Source organism: Vombatus ursinus, unplaced genomic scaffold (assembly GCF_900497805.2).
Source record: "Vombatus ursinus unplaced genomic scaffold, bare-nosed wombat genome assembly UNPS02000749.1, whole genome shotgun sequence".
Lineage (NCBI taxonomy): Eukaryota > Metazoa > Chordata > Mammalia > Diprotodontia > Vombatidae > Vombatus > Vombatus ursinus.
In genome coordinates, this window is record NW_020940527.1 from 18,712,145 (window position 1) to 18,736,516 (window position 24,372).

Below are 24,372 nucleotides of genomic sequence, written 5' to 3' on the forward strand. Positions count from 1 at the left end.
TTTCATTGTCTATTCTAATTCCTTCAGGTTTTTTCCTTCTCATTGCTATAGCTAGCATTTCTAGTACAATATTGAATAATAGTGGTGATAATGGGCATCCATGCTTCACCCTTTATTTTATTGGAAAGACTTCCAGCCTTTCCCATTTTAAATAATGCTTACTGATGTTTTTACATAAATATTACTTATCATTTTAAAGTAAGCTTAGTTTATTCCTATGTTCTGTACTGTTTTTGATAGGAGTGGTGGATGTATTTTGTCAAAGGCTTTTTCTGAACCTATTGAGATAATATGATTTATTGGTTTTGTTATTAATATGATCAATTATGATTATAGTTTTCCTAATATCGAACTAGTCCTGTATTCCTAGTATAAATACCATCTGGGCATAGTGTATAATCTTTGTGCTATATTGCTGTAATCCCCTTGCTAGTATTTTATTTTGCATCAATATTCATTAGGGAAGTTGGTCTGTAGTTTTCTTTTTGTTTTCACTCCCTGATTTAGGTATCAGTAGCATATTTGTGTCATGAAAGGAATTTGGTTTCTTTGGAAACCAAAGGAAAAAGGTTTCTTGGACTATTTTCCTAAACAGTTTATTTAGTATTGTAATTGTGAATCCATCTACCCCTTGAGATTTGTGCTTAGGAAGTTCATTGATGGCTTGTTCAATTTCTTTTTCTAAAATTGAGTTACTTAAGTATTCTGTTTCCTCTTATTAATCTGGGCAATTTATATTTTAATGAATTTCACCCATTTCGTTTAGATTGTCAGGTTTATTGTCATATAATTGGGCAAAATAGCTCCTAAACAATTTCCTCTTCATTGGTGGTGAATTCACCCCTTTTATTTTTGATACTGGTAATTTGGTTTTCTTTTTTCCTTTTTTAAATCACATTAACCAGTGGTTTACCTATTGTACTGGCTTTTTCATAAAACCAACTTCTAGTTTTATTTATTACTTCAGTGGTTTTCTTTCAGTTTTATTTAGCTCTTCTTTGATTTTCAGGATTTCCAATTTGGTGTTTATTTGGGGATTTTAACTTGTTCTTTTTCTGGTTTTTTTAGTTGCTTGCCCCATTCATTGATCTACCCTTTCTCTATTTTATTGGTGTAAGCATTTAGAAATGTAAGTTTTCCCCTAAGTATTGCTTTGGCTGCATCCCATAAATTATGGTATATTGTCTCATTGTTATCATTCTCTTTAATGAAATTTTTTATTGTTTCTATGGATTGTTCTTTGACCCACTTATTCTTTAGGATTAGATTATTTAGTTTCCAATTAATTTTTACCCTATCTTTCTACTGCCCTTTTATTGAATGTAATTTTATCTCATTAAGACCTGAAAAGGATGCGTTTAATTTTTCTGCATTCATTTTTGAGGATTTTATGTTTTCGTACATGGTTGGTTTTTGTGTAGGTGCCGTGTACTGCTAACAAAAAGGTATATTCCTTTTCAATTTTCTCTAGAGATCTATCATATCTAACTTTTCTAGAATTGTATTCACTACCTTAGTGTCTTCCTTTTGTTTTTTTTGATTAGATTCATCTAGTTCTCAGAGGGGAAAGTTGAGGTGTCTCACTTGTGTGGTTTTATTTTCTATTTCCCCCTGTAACTCATTTAACTTCTTTAAAAATTCAGATGCTATACTGTTTGGGGCATATATATATATATATAGTGTTGATATTAACTTTTTAGCAAGATATAGTTTGCTTCCTTATCTCTTTTAATTAGATCTATTTTTGCTTTTTCTTTGTCTCAGATCATGATTGCTACCCTTGCTTTTTTAACTTCCACTGAGGCATAATAGATTCTGCTCTAGCCTCTTACCTTTACTCTTGTCTCTGTGCTTCAGATGTGTTTCTTGTGAACAGCATATTGTAGGAATCTGGTTTTTAATCTGTTCTACTGTCTGCTTCCATTCATCCCATATGTAGTTGGTGGAGTCTTTCCATTTCTATTTTACCTTCTGGTTTCAGGATATCAGAGCAGTTTTCCTTGATAATTTCTTGAAAGATGCTGTCTGGGCATGACCATGGATTTCAGGTAGCTCAATAATTTTTAAATTATTTTTCCTGGATCTGTTTACCAGGTTAATTGTTTTTCCAGTGGAGAAATTTGACTTTTTCTTCTTTTCTTTATTCTTTTCATTTTATTTTATCATTTCTTTAAGTGTTATGGAGTTTTAACTTCCACTTGCCCAATTATAATTTTTGAGGAATTATGTTCTTCAGTGAGCTTTTGTATATAATTTGTCATTTAATTTTTTAAGAAGTTATTTTCTTTTGTGAATTTTTGTATATCTTTTTCCATTTTTTATTTCTTTTACCATGCTCTTGACTCCCTTTTCAGGATTCTCTTACATTGTTCTCATTTTTTTTCCCAGTTTTTCTTCTAATTCTCTTTTTTGCTTTTTAAAAGCCTTTTAAAGCTCTTCCAGGAGTTCTTTTTGGGCCTGAGACCAATTTGCCTTTTTTTTTTGGGAGACTTCACATATAGCCACTGTTGTCCTCTTCTAAGTTTGTGACTTGATCCTTCCTATTACCATAGTAACTTTCTATAGTCAAGTTCTTTTTTTTCTGCCTATTTTGTGACTTTGTGCTTTTATGCAAAAGTTGGGCCCTGCTCGTTCATTGCCCCATGTTTGTTGTGCTGGGGTTTAGGGCCTTGCTGCTGGCTTTCATTGGGCCTCAGGATCTAACTGCTGACATATACTGTAGGGGGCCTTCCCTGCTGGCTTACAGCGGTGGCAGGGCCTTTCTGTTGGTCTGTGGTCAGAAGGGGGTCTGGCTGCTGTCTTGTACCTGATGGGAGGTCTCCTGCTGACTACCCTAGGGGTGAGGCTTTGCTGCTGGCTGGCCTTGGGGTGGGGTTTCACTACTGGTCAGCAATAGGGTTGGTGCCTTGCTGGTGGCTTGTAGAAAGGGAAGGATGTTGGGCCTCCCTATGCTAGTAGTTTGGGACTACTGGCTTGCCTCTGGGGCTGCTGGCTTGCATGGGGGTGAGGCTTTGCTGGTCGATAGCCCTGGGGCTTAGAGTGCACTTACAGGCCTGTTGCTTTGTGACCTGCGGCTGCTGTTTATTTACCAGGCTCCCTTCCCACCCCAGTGAGACAGACCTTTCCTACTGAACTGGTAAGTTGCTTCCCACTCCAAAATGGGTTCTGAGTTGTTTTTCAAGGTTGTTTAGAGGGAAATTTGGGAGGGCTTATGGGTATTCCTTCCTCACCCTGCCATTTTAGCACCAAAAGTCCCAACTAGTAGTTTCTAATGACCATCTTGATCACGATCTTGAGGTGTTACTTTCCATGATCTTTGTCATTCCTTTTGATTCTTCTTTCTTTTCAGACTCTTTGAAATTCTTAAGAGTTGACCCAAGTGCCTTTGAATTTAGTTTTACTTCATCATGGATTTCTCCTGAGTATATTTGGCTTTGGCCATTCTTCCAAACTTCATCTTCTTAGTGCCATTTCATCTTACTAAGGATTAAAGTAAAAATGTGATTTTTCAAATGACTCTGAAACACAGTCTCTTTCATTTTGTATCTTGATGGTTTACTTCCATTTTATCTGTAGATGATTATAAGTTTATTTGGGTGTAGTTTGACCTCACACCAGTTTTTCTGCAGGCTCCTTACAGCTTTTTAAACTCTTCTTTGGTAAATACTGTTCATAATCTTCCATCTTCCTTGTGTTTTGTAGATGAACTTATACTCTATACCAGTGTTGCCTTTGGCTATTATTTGACAGATAGATCAAGTGTTTGGGTCTGTGGTGGTTTTCAGGATTCTTTTGGTGAATGCTTTACAGTGGCTAAAATTCTGTAAACTATAGTGATAATCTGAGGTAATGTTTGAACTTTTACCTGTTTCTTGTTTTTCAATCATTGGCTTTTTTAAGTAGGTTGGGGTGGAGTTATTGTGATTTTTTTCACAGTGTCTTCTCATCCTTATCCTATCTCCTAATTTGGTCGTTTTGGATTTTCTCTAACTAGTTGATGATCTGATTATACTCAGCCAATCCTGAAATGACTCCTAGATCAGTAAGCAGTCATTTCTTGTCAGGATGAAACAAATTTAATTTTATCTGATGCAGTTTGGTTCTCACCTTGTCCAAAGACTTCTGATTCTTTTCTTGAAGAAAATATTGATCAGGTATAGCTAGGAGGCTTCTGAATAATCTGCAAGCCTTTGATATTTTTGTCTAAATCTCATTTCATATTTCTAAAATTTATACATTGAAATCATCAAATAGCAACATATGTGTTCCCTTAGTTTGCACACCTCAAAAACAACTCCACTAACTTGGGTGTTTTTGTGTGTCTTTGAGGAGACCTAGTGAGCGTTGTTATTTACCTGAAATCTCTTATTTCATTTTTAACAGAAATGTTTATATAACTTAATTTACTTCCTCTAGCACAGTGTCTCTCAAAGTATGGTTTGGGTACCCAGTGGATCCCAAGACCCTTTTAGCAGGTCTGTGAGGGCTAAACTATTTTCATAATCATACTAAGATGCTTTAATTTCTAATGCAATAAATATAAGTAAACAACCCACGTAAATAAAAGCTCTTTGGAAGGTTCTCAATAATTTCTAAGAGTGAGGGTTAAGAGATAGAAATTTTGGAATTGCTGTTGAAGGTGATAATAGCAGTAACAGCAGTAATACTTAAAGGTATAAAAAGCAGTTATTTTATACTCTAGGAAGACAAGTGTAACTCTGACACACAGTGGCTGTGGGATTTGCGCTGGTAGAGGCAGTTTCCTTAAAAGGGGAAATAACAGTGAAATCCCAGGACCAATATCAGTCTCTACATTTTAATACTTTTATTCTACTACAAAAGGCAGTTATTTTTGTCTACCTGGGCAATAGTCAACTAGTCAACCAATTACCAATTATTAAAGATCTCATGTGAACCTGGTAATTGTGTTCATTGACAGTGCACAGAGACCAAAGATGAAATTGTCTCTACTCTCCTGCAGCTTGTTTTTGATGGATGAGGAAGCATGTACATATATTAGTATATACAAAATACAGTGCAACACTTGAGCTATAGCAGTTGGGAGTGAAGGAATTGTGAAAGGTTTCATGCAGAAGATGATGTTTTAGATGCATTTTTAAGGAATTGAATGGTTTTCCGAGATGGAGGTAAGGAGGGTGTCTCGCAGGTATGTGAAAAGTATGGAGAGGTTCTGTGCCCTGTGTGAGAAGCAGAGAGAAGGCTAGTTTGGCTGGATTGTGTAGTAGGGGAGAGAGAGTAGTGTTCAGAGAGGCCGGAGGGACCTTACCAGAGGGACCACATAAGCTTTTATAAAATCCTGAGTGATCCTAGAGATGTTCGTTTTTGTGTCTGTATACCTGAAGATGAAGAGGCTTTTGACATAGCGGAGAGAGGACCTGGCCACGGAATAGGAAGCCTAGCCAAGGCACTTCGGTCTAAACAGTGAGGAACCTTCCTCGTTAGGAGACACTGACAGCCATGAAATCACAGGTCTGGACCAAAAAGAAAAAATCTTGGTGTCTATTACATATTTTTAGTCATCTTTGATTTCATTTTCTGTCCTTAGGCAAGAACTTTTTTTTTTAAATTTCATTGAATCTGTGATCTCACCAATCTGGTCATTCTCTCTGGTGATATAGATCCTAACATTCACCCATTCCCCCTTTCCTCATGCCTTTAAAACCTATGTTTTAGGACTCAAGTCCATGTCTTCTAATAAATTTCCCACAGAAGGGTTCCCCACCCCCAGCCCCTGAGCTGTGAAATCCTTCCTGTAGGTTTCATGACATTTATGTGAGTACTTGTTGAAAAACTGTGCTGTCCATCTGTAATCACTCTTGCTACATAGTCACTCCACCTTTTTTTTCTTCCAATTATGTAGTTCTTTGGTATCTTTTTTGCTGTTTTTTTGCATGTAATTTGTCCATAAAATGCTGCATTGTATTTATAAGCATTATATGTCTTTCTGTTGCCTTCTGGGTGAATTGCAATTTTACTTCCCTGGACATTACAATATTTACTGATTCACACCCATGTAACATCCCCATAAAAATATTGACATATAGAATACCTTGGGATAAGTGCTGAACAATTTTAACCTTTTCTTAAGAAAAAATATGCTTTGCTTTCTGATGATCAGTTTTCTCAAAGTGACATTTCTTTAATACTTTAAAACTTTAAGATCTGTGATTTCATCATCATTGGTGTTCCCTCTACCAAAGCAGATCATTGCCATTTTGTGGTTTTCAAAAGTTGCAGTACCAAAAGAATCATCCTGTAGCTAACCTGGTAACAAACCTCTCCGAATTTAGCTTTGCTTGTTATCAGATGACAGATATCCAACTTGTCATTGAGTTTCCACTTAAAGATGCTTCAACTTCCTAGGACCTGTCAGTTTCCAGTTTCCTTCATGGCCTTAGCCAGCCCGGTGTCATCATGTCACATTGAGACATAGGTGTGGTATTTTAAGGTTGCAGGAATGCATTGCAGCCAAAAGAGAAATGACTGTATTCAAGTATCATTGTCTGCTGCAAAAATCATCTATTTTTCTTAGAGCGTTTGTTATTGATTAAATTGGGTGGTAATAGATTATATACAGAGGGTATAAGAGGCAAGGTTTCCATTGAGGCAAATGAATACTACCAGTTTTGAAATGAAAAATTTTCTTCATCATTTGTTGTTGTTGTTTAGTCATTTCATTCATGTCCAACTCTTTGTGATCCCATTTGGGGTTTTCTTGGCAATGATTCTGGAGTGGTTTGCCATTTTTTTCTCCAGCTCAGTTTACAGATGAGGAAACTGAGGCAAACATGGCTTGTCTAGGGTCACACAGCTAGTGTCTGAAGCCAGATTTGAACTTTGGTCTTCCTGACTCCAGGCCCAGCACTACCCACGGTGCCACCTAGCTGCCTTTTTTTCATTACTTTTCTCTAAATCCCAGTCCTCTTCTTAACTTTCTTGTTTCTATCCAGTGCACCATCATGCTTCTAGTCACCTAGGTTTGCAACTTTTGTGTCCGTTGTACACAAAAGTGATTTTCCTGAAATCGCAAATCTGAACATGTGATTCTTCTACTTAGTTCACTTCAGTAGCTCCCTATTGCCTTTACAATAAAATACAGACTGTTTTCTTAGGTATTTAAAGCCCAGTACCTTATATGTGCTCTGCCATCCAACCAAACTGACCTTGCTGTTCCTCACACAATATTCTATCTCTTTCTCCATGCCTTTCATTGGTTGTCTCCAGTTCCTAGAGTGCCTCCACCCACTTCTTTTTTTTTTTACAGGACTGTCATTATTTATTTTTTAAATCTATTTTGTTTATTTATTTTGTTCAATATTTCCCAATTACATGTAAATTTTTTTAACATTGTGTTTCAAATTATTTTCCTCCCTCCCGCCACTTCCCCTGTCTTTGAGAAGACAAGCTATTTGATATTGATTATACATGTGACATCATGTAAAATGTATATTAGTCATGTTGCAATAGAAAAAAGACTAAAAAAAAAAGCCAAAATAGAGAGAGTTTAAAAAGTGTGCTTCAGTCTGCATTCAGAGTTCATCAGTTTTATGCCTGGAGGTAGATAGCATTTTTCAATCATAAGCCCTTTGGAATTGTCTTGAATTATTGTCTTGATTAGAGTGGCTAAGTCTTTCACAGTTTCACAGTTGATCATCCTTATAGTATTTCTGTTACTGTATACAGTATTTTCCTGTTTCTGTTCATAGAAGTCTTCCTAGATTTTTCTAAAACCATCCCATTTGTCATTTTTTATAGCATAATAGTATTCCATTGTAATCATGTACCACAACTTGTTCAGCTATTCCCCAATTGCTGGGCATCCCCTTACTTTCTAATTCTTTGCCACCACAAAAAGATCTGCTAGAAATATTTTTGTGCAAATAGTTCCCTTTCCCTTTTTTTTTAAAAAATCTCTTTGGGATATAAACCTAGTAGTTGGTATTGCTGGGTCAAAGGGCACAGGTTTATAGCCCTTTGGGTGTAGTTCCAGATTCTTTTCCAGAATGGTTGGACTAGTTCACAACTCAACCAACAGTGCATTAGTGTCCCAGTTTTCCCACATCCCCTTCAGCATTTATCATTTTCCTTTTCTATCATGTTAGCAAATCTGATAGACATGATGTGATACCTCAGAATTGTTTTAATTTGCATTTTTCTAATCAGTAGTGATTTATTGATAGCTTTGATTTCTTCTAAAAACTGCCTGCTTATATCTTTGATCATTTATCAACTAGGAAAAGGCTTGTATTTTTATAAATTTGGCTCAGTTCTCTGTATATTTGAGAAATGATATCTTTATCACAGAAACTTGCAGAGAAAATTTTTTCCCCAATTTCCTGTTTTCCTTCTAATTTTGGCTGCATTAGGTTTGTTTGTGTAAAAATTTTTTTAATTTTATGTCATCAGAATTATCCCATTTTACTTCCCATCATCCTCTTTATCTCATTTGTCGTTAAACTCTTAGCCACAGGTCTGGCAGATACATTTTCCCATATTCCCTTTGTTTACTTATGATATCACCCTTATGTCTGAATCATTAATAAATTTTCAGCTTACCTTGGTATATGATGTGAGGTGTTGGTCTGTGCCTAGTATCTGCCAAAGTGCTTTCCAGTTTTCCCAGCACATTTGGTCAGTTGGTGAGTTCTTTGGGTTTATCAAACACTAGATTAATGTGGTCATTTACTGCTGTGGACCTAATGTATTCCACTGGTCTACCACTCTGTTTCTTAATACCAGAGTATTCTGATGACTAACATTTTGTAATATAATTTGAAATCGTGTAAGCTGGGCTGCCGTCCTTCACATTTCATTTCATTGATTCCCTTGATATTCTGACCTTTTGTTCTTCTAGGTGAATTTCATTATTATTCTTTCTAGCTCTGTAAAATAATTCTTTGGTAGTTTGATTGGCAAGCGGCACTGAATAAGTAAACTAATAGGTAAAATTGACGTTTTCGTTATTGGATTGGCCTACCCTTGATCATTTGATGATTCTCCAGTTGTTTACATCTGTCTTTATTTGAGTGAAAAGTGCTTTCTAATTGTGTTCATAAAGTCCCTGGGTTTGTCTGGTCAGGTACTCTCCCTCTCCACTTCTGCCTCTTACTTCATTCTACATTCAGTTTAAGCACTCTTTTCTATACAAGTCCTTTCCTGATTTCTACCATATCTTACAGTCTTTCCTCCAAATTAACTCACATTTATTTTGTATACTTAGGAGCTAATGTTATATCTCGATAGAATGTAAGCCCCTTGATGGCAGGTGCCTTTAGTGCCTAGCTCTGTGCCCATCTGGCCCACAGTGATGTGCTTTTAAATGCATGGTGATTGCCTCTTAAAATGTGTAAAACACTTTTTCCTCAATTCCAATTTCCCTTCTAATTTTTTGTTTTCTTTAATAGGCTGTGACTGTGAGGAACTCCATGGCAAAATCTTTATATAGTGCTCTTTTTGACTGGATAGTTTTTCGAATTAATCATGCACTTTTGAACACCAAGGATTTGGAAGAGAGTACCAAGGTAAAAACGTTGGACTTTACTTGTGTTTTCATTTTTGTGTGTGTGAAATTTCTTTTTTTAGTAACATTTAGTATTCATAATTCAAAGGAATAACTTTCTATAGGAAGAAAAACAGTTCAGTTACAATTCAGTTTATCCAATCATATTTGTATACATAGGGAACACATTTGCATTCATTTCTTTGGGACTATGATATAAAATTCTTTATTATATATTTTTAAAATGTGAATGAATGAAAATGAGGAGATGTCTGTGATATTATTTCTATTATTTGTCTAGTCAGATGATTTTATATCCATACGTTAATTCAGAAACATCCCTTATTCTTCTAAATTCATGTAGTTTTTTCCACAAACTATTTATTCTTACTACTTTTCCTATAGACCATTAATGGAAATGTTGAGATAGGGATACTCTAATAGGAGTCTTGTGTGAATTGTTTATCCCTTAATAGCTGTTCTATAAAGTTTTCTTCCTTTCAGTTCCTTTTTACATTTCCCTTTCCTTCCCATTATGTTTCCTGGTCCCTGATCTTGACCTGCTACCCCAGCCCACATCAACTTTTCTCTCTATGGTACCTCACACATACACCCTCACACATACACACTTATTTGTAGTATTAAGTGTCTAACTTTTTTTAGCTTTGATAATCACTGGGAGAATTTTGGTCATGCATCCAGCACTTAGCTCAGTGCCTGGCACATAAATGGTGCTTAATAAGTGCTTTTTGACTTGATTGGTTTACTGTATTACGATTAACCATAATGTGGCCAGAATATCACCTACTGTTGAGTCCCATTACTTTATACATTAAGCTACTGTCAGTTAATGAGCATTTTTTCAAAACAATTTTTATTGATATGTTTTGTTTTTGCATTGCCTAAATGTCCCCTTGTATCATTCTCCCTTCCCGTCCTCAGAGATTTTCCTTATAATTTTTTGAAAAGAAATAGGAAGAAACTCCAAAGGAGCTGAGTGAAGTGTCTCCTCATAGTCCTTCTTTGGGGCCATTCGTATTTTTTTAATATTCATTTTATTTGTGTGATATTTTTCTTTCTTGTTCTTTTTCTTTTATACATTGTTGTAGTCATTGTACATCTTATCTTTGCTTACTTTACTTTACTTGGGTTTAAATAACTCTTTCCATGATTCTCTGGAAGTATGAATATTCTTTATATTGATCATTTCTTACCTCACAGTAATATGCCATTACATTCATGTACCACAGTTTGTTTAGCCATACCTTAATTAGTAGGCGTTTACTTTATTACACATTTTAATTGCTACAAAAGTGCTGCTATAAATATTGTGGTGTATATGGAGACTTTCTTTTTGTTAATGATCTCCTGTTGTGTGTTAAGTTTTTGGTCAAAAGGTATGAACGTTTTAACAACTTTATTTGTAGAATTCTAAATCACTACCCAGAAAGGTTATACTAATTCACAGCTCCATTCACAATGTGTTAATGTGCCTATTATTTCCACATTGCCTTCAACACTTTTGTTGGCTTTTGCTGATTAGCTGGATGTAAGGCAGAACATTGGTTTGTATGTCTCTTATTATGATTTGGAACATTTTTTCATATGATTATTAATAGGTTTTGATTTTTCTTTTGAAAATAATTTGTTGTTATGTTTAGACCCCGTATTTTTGTTGTCTATATGTGTTAGATAACAAAGTTGTACCTAAGGAACTGGATATAAAGATATTTTTATATTTAACTAATTCCCTTCTTTTCTTAGATATATTAATTTTGTACATGCAAAAGTTTTTCAATTTTATGAAACCAAAATTATCTAATTATCTTTTGTAATTGCCTCTTACCTGTTTCTTGGTTAAGAATCCATCTCCTCCCATAGATATGAAAAATATCTGCTCTGCTTCTCCCCCATTTTAAAAAAACTTATCAAACGTTGTTGTTGTTGAGGCAGTTGGGGTTAAGTGACTTGCCCAGGGTCACACAGTTAGTAAGTATCATGTGTCTGAGGCCAGCTTTAAACTCAGGTCCTCCTGACTCCAAGGCTGGTGCTCTATCCACTGCGCCACCTAGCTGCCCCAATCTTTTATTAAGTGCTTTTTCTGTGCCAGGTAATGTGCTAAGCACTGAGAGTATCAAAACAAAAATGAAGTAGTCCTTGACCTTCAAGAGCTTAAATCCTAGTGGGAAAAACAACATATATGTATAATCATATGTGTAATATATGCCAAATAATATAAGATGTTTATGGAATGGAAGATAGTAGCTACCTGGGGGATCAAAAAAGGCTCCATGGAGAAGATTACACTTGAGCTGAATTTTGAAGAAAACCAGGGATTTTGAGAGTGAAGTGCATTACAGGATCATTTGCATCCAGAGAATTGTTAGAATTCCACTTTGCCATGTGTTTTTTGACATTATAATTCTTAAATTTTATGTGGGTTTATTTTATATCCAACAACTTTGCTAAAGTTGTTAATTGTTTCAACTATTTTTTACTTGATTCTCCAGGGTTCTCTAAGTGTACTGTCATATCATCTTCAATGAATGATAGTCTTGTTTCCTTATTGCGTATTCTTATTCCTTCGATTTCTTTTTCTTATCTTATTGCTATCGCTAGCATTTCTAGTACAATATTGAATAGTCATAGTTATAATGGACATCATTACTTCCTATTGGGAAGGTTTCTAGTTTATCCCCATTACAGATAATGCTTGTTCTTTACTTTAGATAGATAACTACTTATCATTTTAAGAACGGCTCCATTTTTTTCTATGCTTTTTAGTATTTTTTAATAGGAAGTCAGAAACAGTTTCTACATATTTTAATATAATCCTATGATTTTGGTGGGTTTTGTTATTGGAATGGTTGATTATATACATCCTCTTTCTAATATTGAAAGCCCTATATTCCTGGTTTAAATCCCACCTGGTGATAGTATATGGCCTTTGTGATATATTGCTGTAGTTTCCTTGTTAGAATTTTATTCAAGATTTTTGCATTAACATTTATTAGGAAAATTGATCTATAGTTTTCTTTCTCTGTTTTTGTTCTCCCTAGTTTAGATATCAAAATGGTGTTTGTATCATAGAAGGAATTGGGTGGGACTCCTTCTTTACCTATTTTTTTCAAATAGTTTATGTAGTATTGGAATTAGTTGTTCTTTCAATGTTTCATAGATTTCATTTGTAAATCCATCTAGTCCTTGTGTTTTTTTTTCTTAGCTCATTTATGGCTTGTTTGATTTCTTTTTGTAAAGTAGGATTATTTAAATATTTGATTTCTTCTGTTAACCAGGGCAATTTGTATTTTTGTAACTATTTATATTTCACTTCAGTTGTCTGTTTTTATTGGTATATAATTGGGCAAAATAACTCCTAATGATTGCTTCAGTTTCATTTTCATTAGTAGTACACCATAATTGACTCTTTTGAAAAAATTTTTGATCCTAGGAATTTGATTTTCTTCTTTCTTTTTTCAAATCAAATTAGCCAGATGTTTTATGTGGTTTTTTTTTTTCCTAAAACCACCTCCTAGTTTTATTTATTAGTGCAATGGGTTGTTGATGTTATTTTTTTTAACTTTCTGTTTTATTAATCTCTCCTTTGATTTTCAGGGTTCCCATTTTGGTATGTAATTGGGGATTTTTAACTTGTTCTTTTTCTGTTTTTTTTTTTTAGTTGCATGCCCAGTTCATTTATCTGCTCTTTCTTTTATTGATGTATGCATTTAGAGATAGAAACTTTTCTTTAAATACTCCTTTGATTTCATCCACAAATTTTGGTATGTTATCTCACCATTATCACTCTCTTTAATGAAATTATTGTTTGTATGATTTGTTCTTTGGCCTACTCATTTTTTAGGATTAGATTATTTCATTTCCAATTAATTTTTAAACTATGCTTCTAATATGCTCCACACAATCCACATTACTGCTCAGAGGTGTTTGTAAAGTCAAGAAACAGTAAGGTAGACCTTTGAGTTAACTGCTATGTCCCTCCCTGCTCCCTGTCCCCCAAATAGGTTGATTGATCTGAAATCCAGCTATGAACACTTTAGGCAAGGAGGATATAAAAATATTTAGAATTTTGGTGGGGTATTCCTAAGACCCCAAGGAATTTCTTTACTGACTGCTTATAATCTCCTTGCCAGCAGCTTTTAATTTCTGGACTATTGCAATAGCCTTCTGGTTGACTTTCCTTTCTTAAGTTTCTCCTCTAGTTCATCTCCTCCATTCAGCTGCCAAAGTGATTTTCCTTAGATCCAAGTCTGACCGTGCCACCTCTTCCTTCTCCCCTCTTCTTTCTACTCCATAAACTCCAGTGGTTCTCTGTTACATCTAGGATAAAATATAAAATCATCTACCTTCTAAAGCCCTTCATAATTGGCTCCCTTATGTACCTTTACATAAGGTACGTACCTTACCTTTACCTACCTTTACCTGATTCTTAAATTGAATTCCTTTACACTTACTCTATAATCCAGCAGCATTGACCTTCTTTATTTTCCTCTTAAAAGATACTACATGTCTTGATTTTGTTTATTTTCACTGATTCTCCTCCATTCTTCAAATATTCTCCTTCCTTGTCTTTACTTCTAGGCTTTCCCAGCTTCCTTAATACATGTTTCATACCTTACCTTCACCATAAGGCTTTTTCTGGTTCTACCACTACCACCACTTATGCCTTTTCTCTGAGATTATCTTTAGTTTGTCTTGTATATAATTGCTTGTATGTTGTCTCACTCATTAGAATATGAGGGCTCCTGGTATATAGTAAGCTTTTAAGAAAGGCTTGGTAACTTAACTCCCATCTATTTGAAAATGGTAGAGGGAAGGAGGCAGAAGATAATTAAGAGTATGCTGTAGCTAATGTGGTTCTGATAGGAAGGAAAAAAAAACTATTCACTTTTCCAGAATTCGCTCTTTTTTTTTTTTCTTAAAGGCACTTGGGGTTAAGTGACTTGCCCAGGGTCACACAGCTAGTAAGTGTCAAGTGTTTGGTCTGAGGTGGGATTTGAATTCACGTCCTTCTGACTTCAGGGCCAGTGCTCTATCCACTGCGCCACCTAACTGCCCCCCCAGAATTCTCTTGAATGAAAACTTGTGGCAGCAAGGACAGGTCACTTCTTCGTGTGAGACATAGATGAAAGAAGACATAGTGGGAGAAGACATCTAAGTGATGTGAGATTAGGAAGATGGAGAAGAAAGAGCTCTTGACAAATGACCTCAGCTTTTTCATTCACGTATAATCATGATCTTTGACTGAGAGTGTAGGGCAAAGGAGTGCCATGAGAGGCTTGAGGAGAGGTGAAAAGCTCTGGAATAGCTCCATCTGTTGAGTGAGAATATGATTTCATTGGGGAGGTATAAAAGAATTGCCTTGTTGCACTTAAGGGCTAGTTCAGAATATTTAACATAAATATGTAGTGGACCCATTCACTACCAAAAGCCAGCATGGCTTAAGCAAAAAACAGTTTGTACAAGAATAACTCAGTTTCCTTTTTGTTAAGGCTAATAGACTATCAGTATAGGAAAACATTTGATGACTGAGTCTCTTGTATTCTTGTGAAAAAAGTTGGAGAGATGTAGGCTGGATGGTAATACAAACTGATCGAAGTACTGTAACATAGTGACAGCTTCTAGATTTAGAAAAATATTGACAAAATTGGGCCAAATCTTATAAGATCAAATTTAAATATGGGTTAATTTTAAGGCTTACATTCAGACTGAAAAAATTAACTGTGTAACATGCAGAAAACATGACAATTCACATAAGATCTAGTGATTTCAGCTAATTGCAAGCTTTCAGCAGGCAGTAGTGTGATAAGGTAGTTAAAAAGCTAATATCATCTTGGGCTGCATTGAGAAAGGAGAAATGGTTTCCTGTACTAAGAAATGAATGGTCCTCTTGTGTTGTGCCCTCATCAGACTGCATATGGAATATTCCGTTGATTTCTAGGCCTCCATTTTAGTAATGTCTTTGATAAGCTAAAGATCATACTGAGGAAATCATGAGTAACCTGAAGAAAAGAAGACTTAGTGGGAACAGGCTCCTTATCTTCAAGTATTTGAAAGAAGTAATAGACTTCATTTTGATTCCAGTGAGCAGAATGAGAAGTAGTGGGCAGAAGTTACAGAGACACAAATTTAGGTTTAATGTAAGGAAGAAACTACTTAACAATTAGAGATTTCTAAAAGTGGAATAGACTGTTTCATGAAGTGGTAGGTTTCTCATTACTTTAAACCAAGGTGTTCTGTGTTTTTTTTTTTTTTTAACTTTTTAAGTGTGATGTATAGATTTGAGCTATACTATATGGCCTCTGAAGTTCCTTCTGTGATTCTCTGTTGTTTGTTTGATATAAACCCTAACTCCTCTGTGTAAAACATTGATGTCTGTTGGAGAGAACACTAAAATTGAATTCTAAATACTTGAGTTTGAGTCTGCTGCCTCGTTCTTAATACCTATATGACAGTGGATAAGTCACTTAATGTTTCTGGCCCCTAGGTTTTTCGTGTGTAAAATGGGGATGTTAGTTTTTCCATTTTCTACTTCTCAGGATTGTTCAAGAAAAAACACTTTGTAGGTCATAAAATACAAGATAAATGTGAAGTACTTTTAGAATATTTTTGATAAATAATTTGCATTTACCTCATGGTCCATCGTGAGAGTAGAGCTTTAAAAGTTCTATTAATCTGTGTATGGTTCTTGACCCTTCATTTAGTTGGTTGAAACAGTGCTGATGAGGTTAGAATCCCAATTTCAGTATAAATTAATAAATTAATTAGATCTGGTTGTGCCCTAGTCTATACTCCTATCTTTGTTAATGTTAAGTGTTTCAACAACGTTTCACAAGACCAAAAGTATGTAGTTGAGACAGGAAAGCACCAAAATGTCTTACTTAAAGTGGCTAGTTATTATTTGTATTATGAAGGATATCACTTTGTTATTTAGTAGCTTTTTATTAGTTGCAACTTAAGATCCTGTGTTCTTTCCTTTGTATCATTGATGCCTCTCCACCCACTCCAGCATATTTCCTTCCAAACTCACCTCTCTTTAAAACTTCCATATTACTATTGAAAGCATCTCTAATTCTGGGAGCCAAGATGGCAGACTAAGCAGGAAATTGCTTTAACTTTCCCATATTCACTTCCAAATAACCATAAAGTAGTGCCCCAAAACGAATCCTAGAACAGCAGAACTGTCAAAAAGACAGGGTGAAGCAGTCTTCTAGTCCAGGAAACTTGGAAGGTCAGTAGGAAAAGTCTGTCTCACTCAGGTAAAAGGAAAGAGCAGTCCAGGACAAAAAGGGTCCCATCAAGCCAGCAGCAAGCTCCATCCCAGCAAACCAGCAGCAGGTCCCGAGCCCCAGTGATGTGGAACAGGCAAACACCAAGATCAGGATTCCTGATGTGCCTCAGCATAGTCCCAGGCAAATAGGTAAATGCCAACACCTGAATCCTGCAGGTACTTAAGCAGATGGGCAGAAACTAGTGCTTGGACACCTGTGGTCACCCAGCATAGGCAGGGAGCTATTAACATGAGGACCCACCACATGCTTAAGTGTTAACACAAGGACCCCTTCCAGCATGCCAAAATTTATCAGATGCAGCCAAAGCAGTTCTTAGGGGGGAATTTACATCTCTAAATTCTTACATCAACAAAATTGAAAAAGGGCAGATCAATAAATTGGGCATGCAGCTAAAAAAAGCTAGAAAAAGAACAAATTAACAATCCCCAGTTGAGCACCAAATGGGAAATCCTGAAAACCAAAGGTGAGATTAATAAAATTGAAAATAAGAAAGCTATTGAACTAATAAATAAAACTAGGAGCAGGTTTTATGGGGGGGTGGGGGTGGGTATGAAGATAGATAAGCCATTGGTTAATTTGGTTTTAAAAAGAAAAAAAAAGGAAAGAAGAAAATCAAATCCAGTATCAAAAATGAAAAGGGTGAAATCACCACCAGTGAAAAAGAAATTAAAGCAATCATTAGGAAATATTTTGCCCGGTTACATGCCAGTAAATTTGACAATTTCAGCAAAATTGATGAATATTTACAAAAATGTAAATTACTCTGATAAACAGTTGAGGAAATGAGATGCCTAAATAATGCCATCTTAGAAAAAGAAATTGAACAAGTCATTAATGAACTCCCTAAAAAAAAATCACCAGGGCCAGATGGGTTCACAAGCAAATCCTATCAAACATTTAAAGAACAATCAATTCCAATACTATATAAACTATCTGGGAAAATAGGTGAAGGAGTTCTACCAGATTTCTTTTATGACACAAATATGGTGCTGATATCTAAACCAGGAAGAGCTAAAACAGAGAAAGAAAGCTATAGACCAATTTCCCTGATGAATACCAATGCAAAAATTTTAAATAACATACTAGCAAAGAGATTATAGCAATGTAGCTATGAGGAACATACACTGTGACCAGGTGGGATTTATATCAGGAATGCAGGGTTGATTCAGTATTAGGAAAACTGTCGACCTAATTGACCATATTAATAACAAAATCAGCAGAAAGCATATGATTAGCTCAATAGATGCTGAAAAAGCTTTTGACAAAATACCACACCCATTCCTATTCGAAATACTAGGGAGCCAAGGAATAAAGGGAACATTTCTTAAAAGGATGAGCAATATCTATCTAAAACCATCAGTAGGCATTATCTATAATGAGGATAAGCCAGAAGCTTTCCCAGTAGGATCAGTGGTAAAACAAGGCTGCCTATTATCACCACTATTATTCAGTATTGTGCTAGAAATGTTAGCTGTAGCAGTAACAGAAGAAAAAAGGAATCAAAGGAATGAGAATAGGCAATGAGGAAACAAAACCGTCCCTCTTTGCAGATGATATATTGGTATGTTCAGAGAATCTAGAGAATCAACTGGAAAACTCCTTAAAATAATTAACTTTAGCAATGTTGCAAGATAGAAGATAAAATCCACGAGAATCGTTAGTGTTTCTCTATATGACCAGCAGAGCTTAGCATCAAGATATAGAAAGAGAAATTCTATTTAAAATAACTGTAAACAATATAAAATATTTCAGAGTCTGCCTGCCAAGACAAACCCAGGAACTTTATAAACACAATTATAAAAGGCTTTTCACTCAAAGTCAGACCTAAACAATCGGAAAAATGTCAATTGTTCACGTATAGGCCGAGTCAATATAATAAAAATGACAATTTTGCCTGAACTAATTTATTTATTCAGTGCCATACCAATCAAACTACCAAAAGATTATTTTATAGAGCTGGAAAAAAATAACAAAATTCATCTGGAAGAATAAAAGATCAAGAATATGAAGGGAATTAATGAAAAATGCAAATGAAAGTGTCCTACCCATACCAGATCTAAAACTATACTATAAAGCAGCAATCATCAAAACAGTTTGGTATTGGCTAAGAGATAGACATGTTCAATTCAGTATGTCCACAGCAGAGCTCCTTATCTTTTTCCCTAAACTGTCTCTGCTCCTACCTTCCCTATTGCTATAGAAGACAGCACCATCCTCCCATTCCTCAGGCTTACAACCTTAATTCTTCATTGTCTCTCACCCCCATATCCAATCTGTTGCTGAAGCCTGTCAATTTTACTTTTGTAATAGTTCTCCAATATGTCCCCTTCTCTCCCCTGATAACTGCCATCACCCTGATATAGGTTTCTTGCCAAAAGTATTGTGACAGTATCCTAATTGTCCCACTGCTTCATCTTTTCACCCATCTAATCCATCTTATAGACTGTTAATATTGTAATTTTCCTTAATCACAGTTCCGACCAAGTCATTCCCCTACTCGGTCTACTCCAGTGTCTGCCTATTGCATCTTGGATAAAATATAAACTCCTCTCTTTTACTTATAAATCTGGCCCCCTAAGTTCATAGCTTTATTGGTCACTTCCCCCCCCCTTTCTACTCTGTGTTTTAGGCAAATTGACCTCTTCCTCACACGTGTAATGTCATCTCCCATCTCTTTGCCTTTACGGTGTCTGTCCCCCATAATTGGAAAGAATTCCTTTCTTACCTCTGCTTCGAAGTCCGTCCGTCTCTCTCTCTCTCTCTCTCTCTCTCTCTCTCTCTCTCTAACAATACAGCTCAGGCATTATTTTCTGTATCTATTTAAAACTTTTTTTCTGATCTCCATAACTGCTAGTTCCCTTTCTCCCAGATTACTTTGTATTTAACTACTTTGTGTATGGGAGGGGGTATTTATGTATATATTCACTTTTTATTGTATATATTTTTACATATACCCGTTCATTGCAAGTAGGGATTGTTTCATTCTTTGTTATTATTTCCTCATCATCTAACACAGTGTTTGGTACATATTAAGCATTTAATAAATAGTTCTTGATTGGTCTTGGATCCTTAGTTTACTCATCTGTAAAATGAGAGTATCTAACTCGGGGTTATTGTGAGGTTTAATTGCGCTAATAAATATCTCTTGGCACATTTGACTATATTATATAATTGACAGTTATTATCACAGCAAGGACAGGAAAGTATATGCAGAATCAAAGGTGTGCAGGTGGGGAACTGTGTCCATGATACCAGTAGGTCAACAGTGGTGATGATTTTAAGATACTGTACCTTGGAGGGAGGAGTTTCTCTAGAAGTTTAGCATTTTAAAGAGAGAGAGAGAAGAAATGTAAGACACTGCAAGGAGTATGTCAAGATCAAGAAGGCTTAATTGAAATAGAAGAGACCAGATCATGTTTGTAGGCAATGAGAAGGAGTCAGGCAGAAGGGCAAGGTTGAAGATGAAAAAGATGATTATGGAACAAGGCCCTGGAGAATGAGAGGAATGGGAAAAGAAGTAAGAGGGGGTTCTTTTTAACTCAGGATGAGATTGGAACAAATGAGAAAATTGGTGAGGACATACAACGATTTTGAGATATGAAAGATGGGAGATAAAGGTTAATAAGATCATATAGATATGTTTTATTAGTCATTGCATTTCTTTTTTGTTTGTTTATTTAAAAGAAACAAGTCATTCTCACATATCTGAAATGCACAATTTAGTAACTTGATAGATCTGCCTTCTCATTGCTATAGAAAATCCCTTCAGTGGTTCAGGTTACAATCCATCCATAACTTCTCATCCAATGTGACTCATGTTGAGGTCCTCACATAAATCATCCACTGGGATCACATGCTAAATTAACTTAGGTTTTGCTTGTGTATATTCCCCAATTATTTTTAATCACTGGGACCCCCCCCAAAAAAGAAAAAGAAAAGGCTTAAAAGAAAAAGAAAAGGCTTCATACTCTGTTTCTAAAACTTTTTATTGAACTTTTCTCAAATAGCAAATGAACATAATTTTTACCATAATTTTTATTTTTTCCAGACATTGTCCATTGGAGTACTTGATATATTTGGATTTGAAGATTATGAAAGCAACAGCTTTGAACAATTCTGCATTAACTTTGCTAATGAACGTTTGCAGCACTACTTTAATCAACATATCTTTAAACTGGAGCAAGTAAGTACCAAAATGTATGACATTCTATGTAAGACAGTCTTTTTTTAGATCTAGACTCCCGAAGTTTGGATTTCTTTCTTTTAGTTTAACATAGTTTCAAATTAAAGCAGGTGAAAAAAAAAACCCAAACCTGTCTTTAGAGCTATGTGACAAAGATAATTTTGTATGCAAAATTGTTCTTGGTCTCCAAAATGGAATTAACAGTGTTTGGAACAATCAATATTTGATTCCTTGCATAAGTTAATTTTTTCTCTTATTTTTATTAATCTTTGGTTTTTATATGACAGTCATTTCTAAATTTAGCCTTTCTTTCCTCCACTCAATGAACTCTGCCTTGCAATAAAGTTTTAAAAAAAGGAAAAATAAAAGCAATTCAGCTAAACAAAACTGGAATGTGCCTGATTCAGGATCTTTTTTTGGTTCTTTCTGTTTATATCTTTTTGTTTTTTTGTTCTTTCTATTTATATTGTAATTGTGTATGTCATTTTCCTATTCTATTTACTTATTTTTCATCATTTCACATGTTTCCCCATGCATTTCTGAATTCTTCATATGTATTGTCTCTTACGGCAAAGTTATATTCCACTACATTCACGTGCCCCAATTTTAATTATTCCCCAATTCGTAGACATTGATCTTGTTTCCAGTTCTCTGCTGTGACAAAAAAATGCTACTACAAATATTTCATTGGGTACAGGACCTTTCTTTTTGTCTTTAGCCTCATTGGGCTATATTTGCATGACATTTTTATTCAATACCATGTTATTACTGTTGTGTGAATCATTGTGTTTCAGGTCAGAAATATATTGAGGTTGACTGTCCTCTGAGATCTCCAGAATGGATCAGGAGATCTGTACTATTTCTAGACTGCTCCCTTTAACCAGGTGTTTTGACTGCTTCTGTCACAGTTTCTGATGATCCTATCCTCATCCTTCTCCTTTCTTCCCTTCTTCTTCTGCTTCCTTCTGTCCGTACCATTCCTTAGAAAATGCTACAGGAGTGACAAGCTTATGGGAGGACAAGGACCAAGAGTACCCAGGATAAGCAAGTAGGGATGGGTTATGATCTGCATCATAAAAGGGAACTTCTAAACCAATTGGATTACAGATCCATCAGTGTCCTAAAAGTCTTAGGGCAGTTTTAAGTTGTAAAACTGCCCTAAGACTTTTGGGACACTTTATATTTGCTGTATTAGGAAATAATGTTCTATGTTGAAATATTTCACTTTTCAAAAAAATGAAATAAAATAAAAATCATTTACTACCTCTGTGACCCTGGGCAAGTCACTTAACCCTATTGCCTAGCCAAAAAAAAGAAATATTTCATTTTTAATATTTTTGATATTTTGAAAGCTATTATCCTATCCTTGTCTTATTTCAGTGGGGTTCACCTAGAAATGAACTTCGGCAAGTCATTCTTCTATTTTTCTTTTATATGTAAAGTTCTATAAACATAGTTGAATAAAATAACTACTTTTTAAAGATAAAATAAATGTTTTAGGAGATAAGCATATCCTCTGTAAGCTCACAGAAATTATCTTAGGTTCAGTTTCCATAGGCAGTACAACAGGGGTGATACGTAACTCACCCTGTTGCTACATTTTTTTTAAAGTTAAATTTTCTGTTTTACTGTGAATATAATCATCAATAAACACACACATTTTATTATATGTGTGTATATATAAATTTAATTAAACTAGGTATTATTTTGTTGTTCTTATACTTTTTTCATTTTCTTTTGAGCATTTTAAATTTTCATTGAGTATGTATCACTGCCCTCTAACCTGTCCTTCACCTATATACCAAGTAGAAGCCCTCCTTTGTAAACAAATATGTACAATTCAGAAAAACAAAGCACATTGGGCCACATCTTTGATTGCTTATCTTGTTTCTCTAGTCCATTACCTCTGTGTCAGGAGCTGGGCAGTGTATTTCAGTATCAAGTCAGTAGTATTCTCTGCTTTCATCAGAGTTCTGAGGTCTTTTTAAGTTGTTTTCCTGAATGTTATTATTTTTGTCATCGCCTATATTGCTGTCCTGGTTTAGCTCATTTTATTCTACCTCATTTAGTAAAGTCTCATTTTTCACTGAATCTATCATATTTATTGTTTTTACATGGTGTAATTTTCCATTACATTAACATATCTCAATTTGCTTCAGCCAGATAGAGGGTGCCTATTTTGTTTCCAGTTCTTTGCTAATACAAAAAGAGCTGATATGAACATGTGTGTGTGCGTGTGTATTGTATCATACAGAATATATGTATTATATGTATGTAATATATGTATTATGTATTAAATTATATGTAATATTGTATATGTGGTTCCTTTCTGTCCTTCTTTGGATATATGCCTAATAGTAATCTCACTGTGTCACAGAATTTATACATTTTAGTGACTTTTTGAGTGTAGCTCTAAATCGTTTTCCAGAATGATTCGACCAATTTACAGCTCAACCAACAATGAATTAGTGTGCTTGTTCTCCCATAATCCTTCCAACAATTGCTATTGTCCTCTTTTATTGTCTTTGTCAGTCTTTTAGGTATAAGGTAGAACCTCATAGTTATTTTAATTTACGTTTCTCTATTTATTTGTTATTTTGTGCATTTTTTCATCTTTTTATCTTTCACCCTTTGACATTAGAATTTTTCTTGTGACTACTCTTTCACCAATCCTCTTTTTAAACTTTAATTTTTTAAATGAACAGAAATGTTTTCTTTCCCTCCTACCTTCTCCAACCCCATTAGAGAAGAAAACAGAAAAAAAAATAATTCTTGTACCAAGTGTTTATATTCAGATGAGGCATTTTTTCAAATTGGCCTCATCTATTGTATGTATATGTGTGTATGTATATGTATAAATGTATGTGTGTATATACACATGTGTGTGTCTGTTGTGTGTATAAATTTGACTTTTTGAGCCCATCACTTTTCTGTTTTGAAATAGATAGCATCCCTACCACCATAATAACTGTTTATATCAGGATTTTTGTTGTTGTTATTGTTGTTCATTCTTCCAGCCCTCTTCCTGACTCCATGCTTGATGTTAGAGTTGTTTTCTGCCATGCTTCTGCAGGGACAGTCTGCACTGGTCCTGTTGCTGCTTTCTTGGAGTATTGAGTATAATGTTTTTCTAAGCTATCAGGGACAGGCTAGGGATTTGCAAACTTTCATTTTTCCGAAATTGGTCTGATCCAGGGCAGAGTCTGATTGCTGCCCCCTCGGTTTGAGCTTTGCAAATTTCTGGACTGGGTTGGGCCAAAACCACAAAGAATGCTGCTATCGTTCAGATATAAAATTCTGCTAGTCCAAAGTGACAAAACTAGACTTCCCTTTGGTCTGGGATAGCTGCTGTGGTTATT

General features: G+C 35.1%; 1 protein-coding gene across 6 annotated transcripts in view; it reads left to right on the forward strand.

Moving 5' to 3' along the window:
* MYO9A (myosin IXA) overlaps positions 1–24,372 on the forward strand; it is a 321,905-nt gene that overhangs the window by 133,218 nt on the left and 164,315 nt on the right. For all 6 annotated transcript variants that reach the window (XM_027859077.1, XM_027859085.1, XM_027859114.1 and 3 more), the window contains 2 exons: positions 9,426–9,542; positions 20,879–21,013. In XM_027859077.1, the coding sequence (XP_027714878.1) occupies positions 9,426–9,542; positions 20,879–21,013 (252 nt within the window). The remainder of the gene's footprint in view (positions 1–9,425; positions 9,543–20,878; positions 21,014–24,372) is intronic.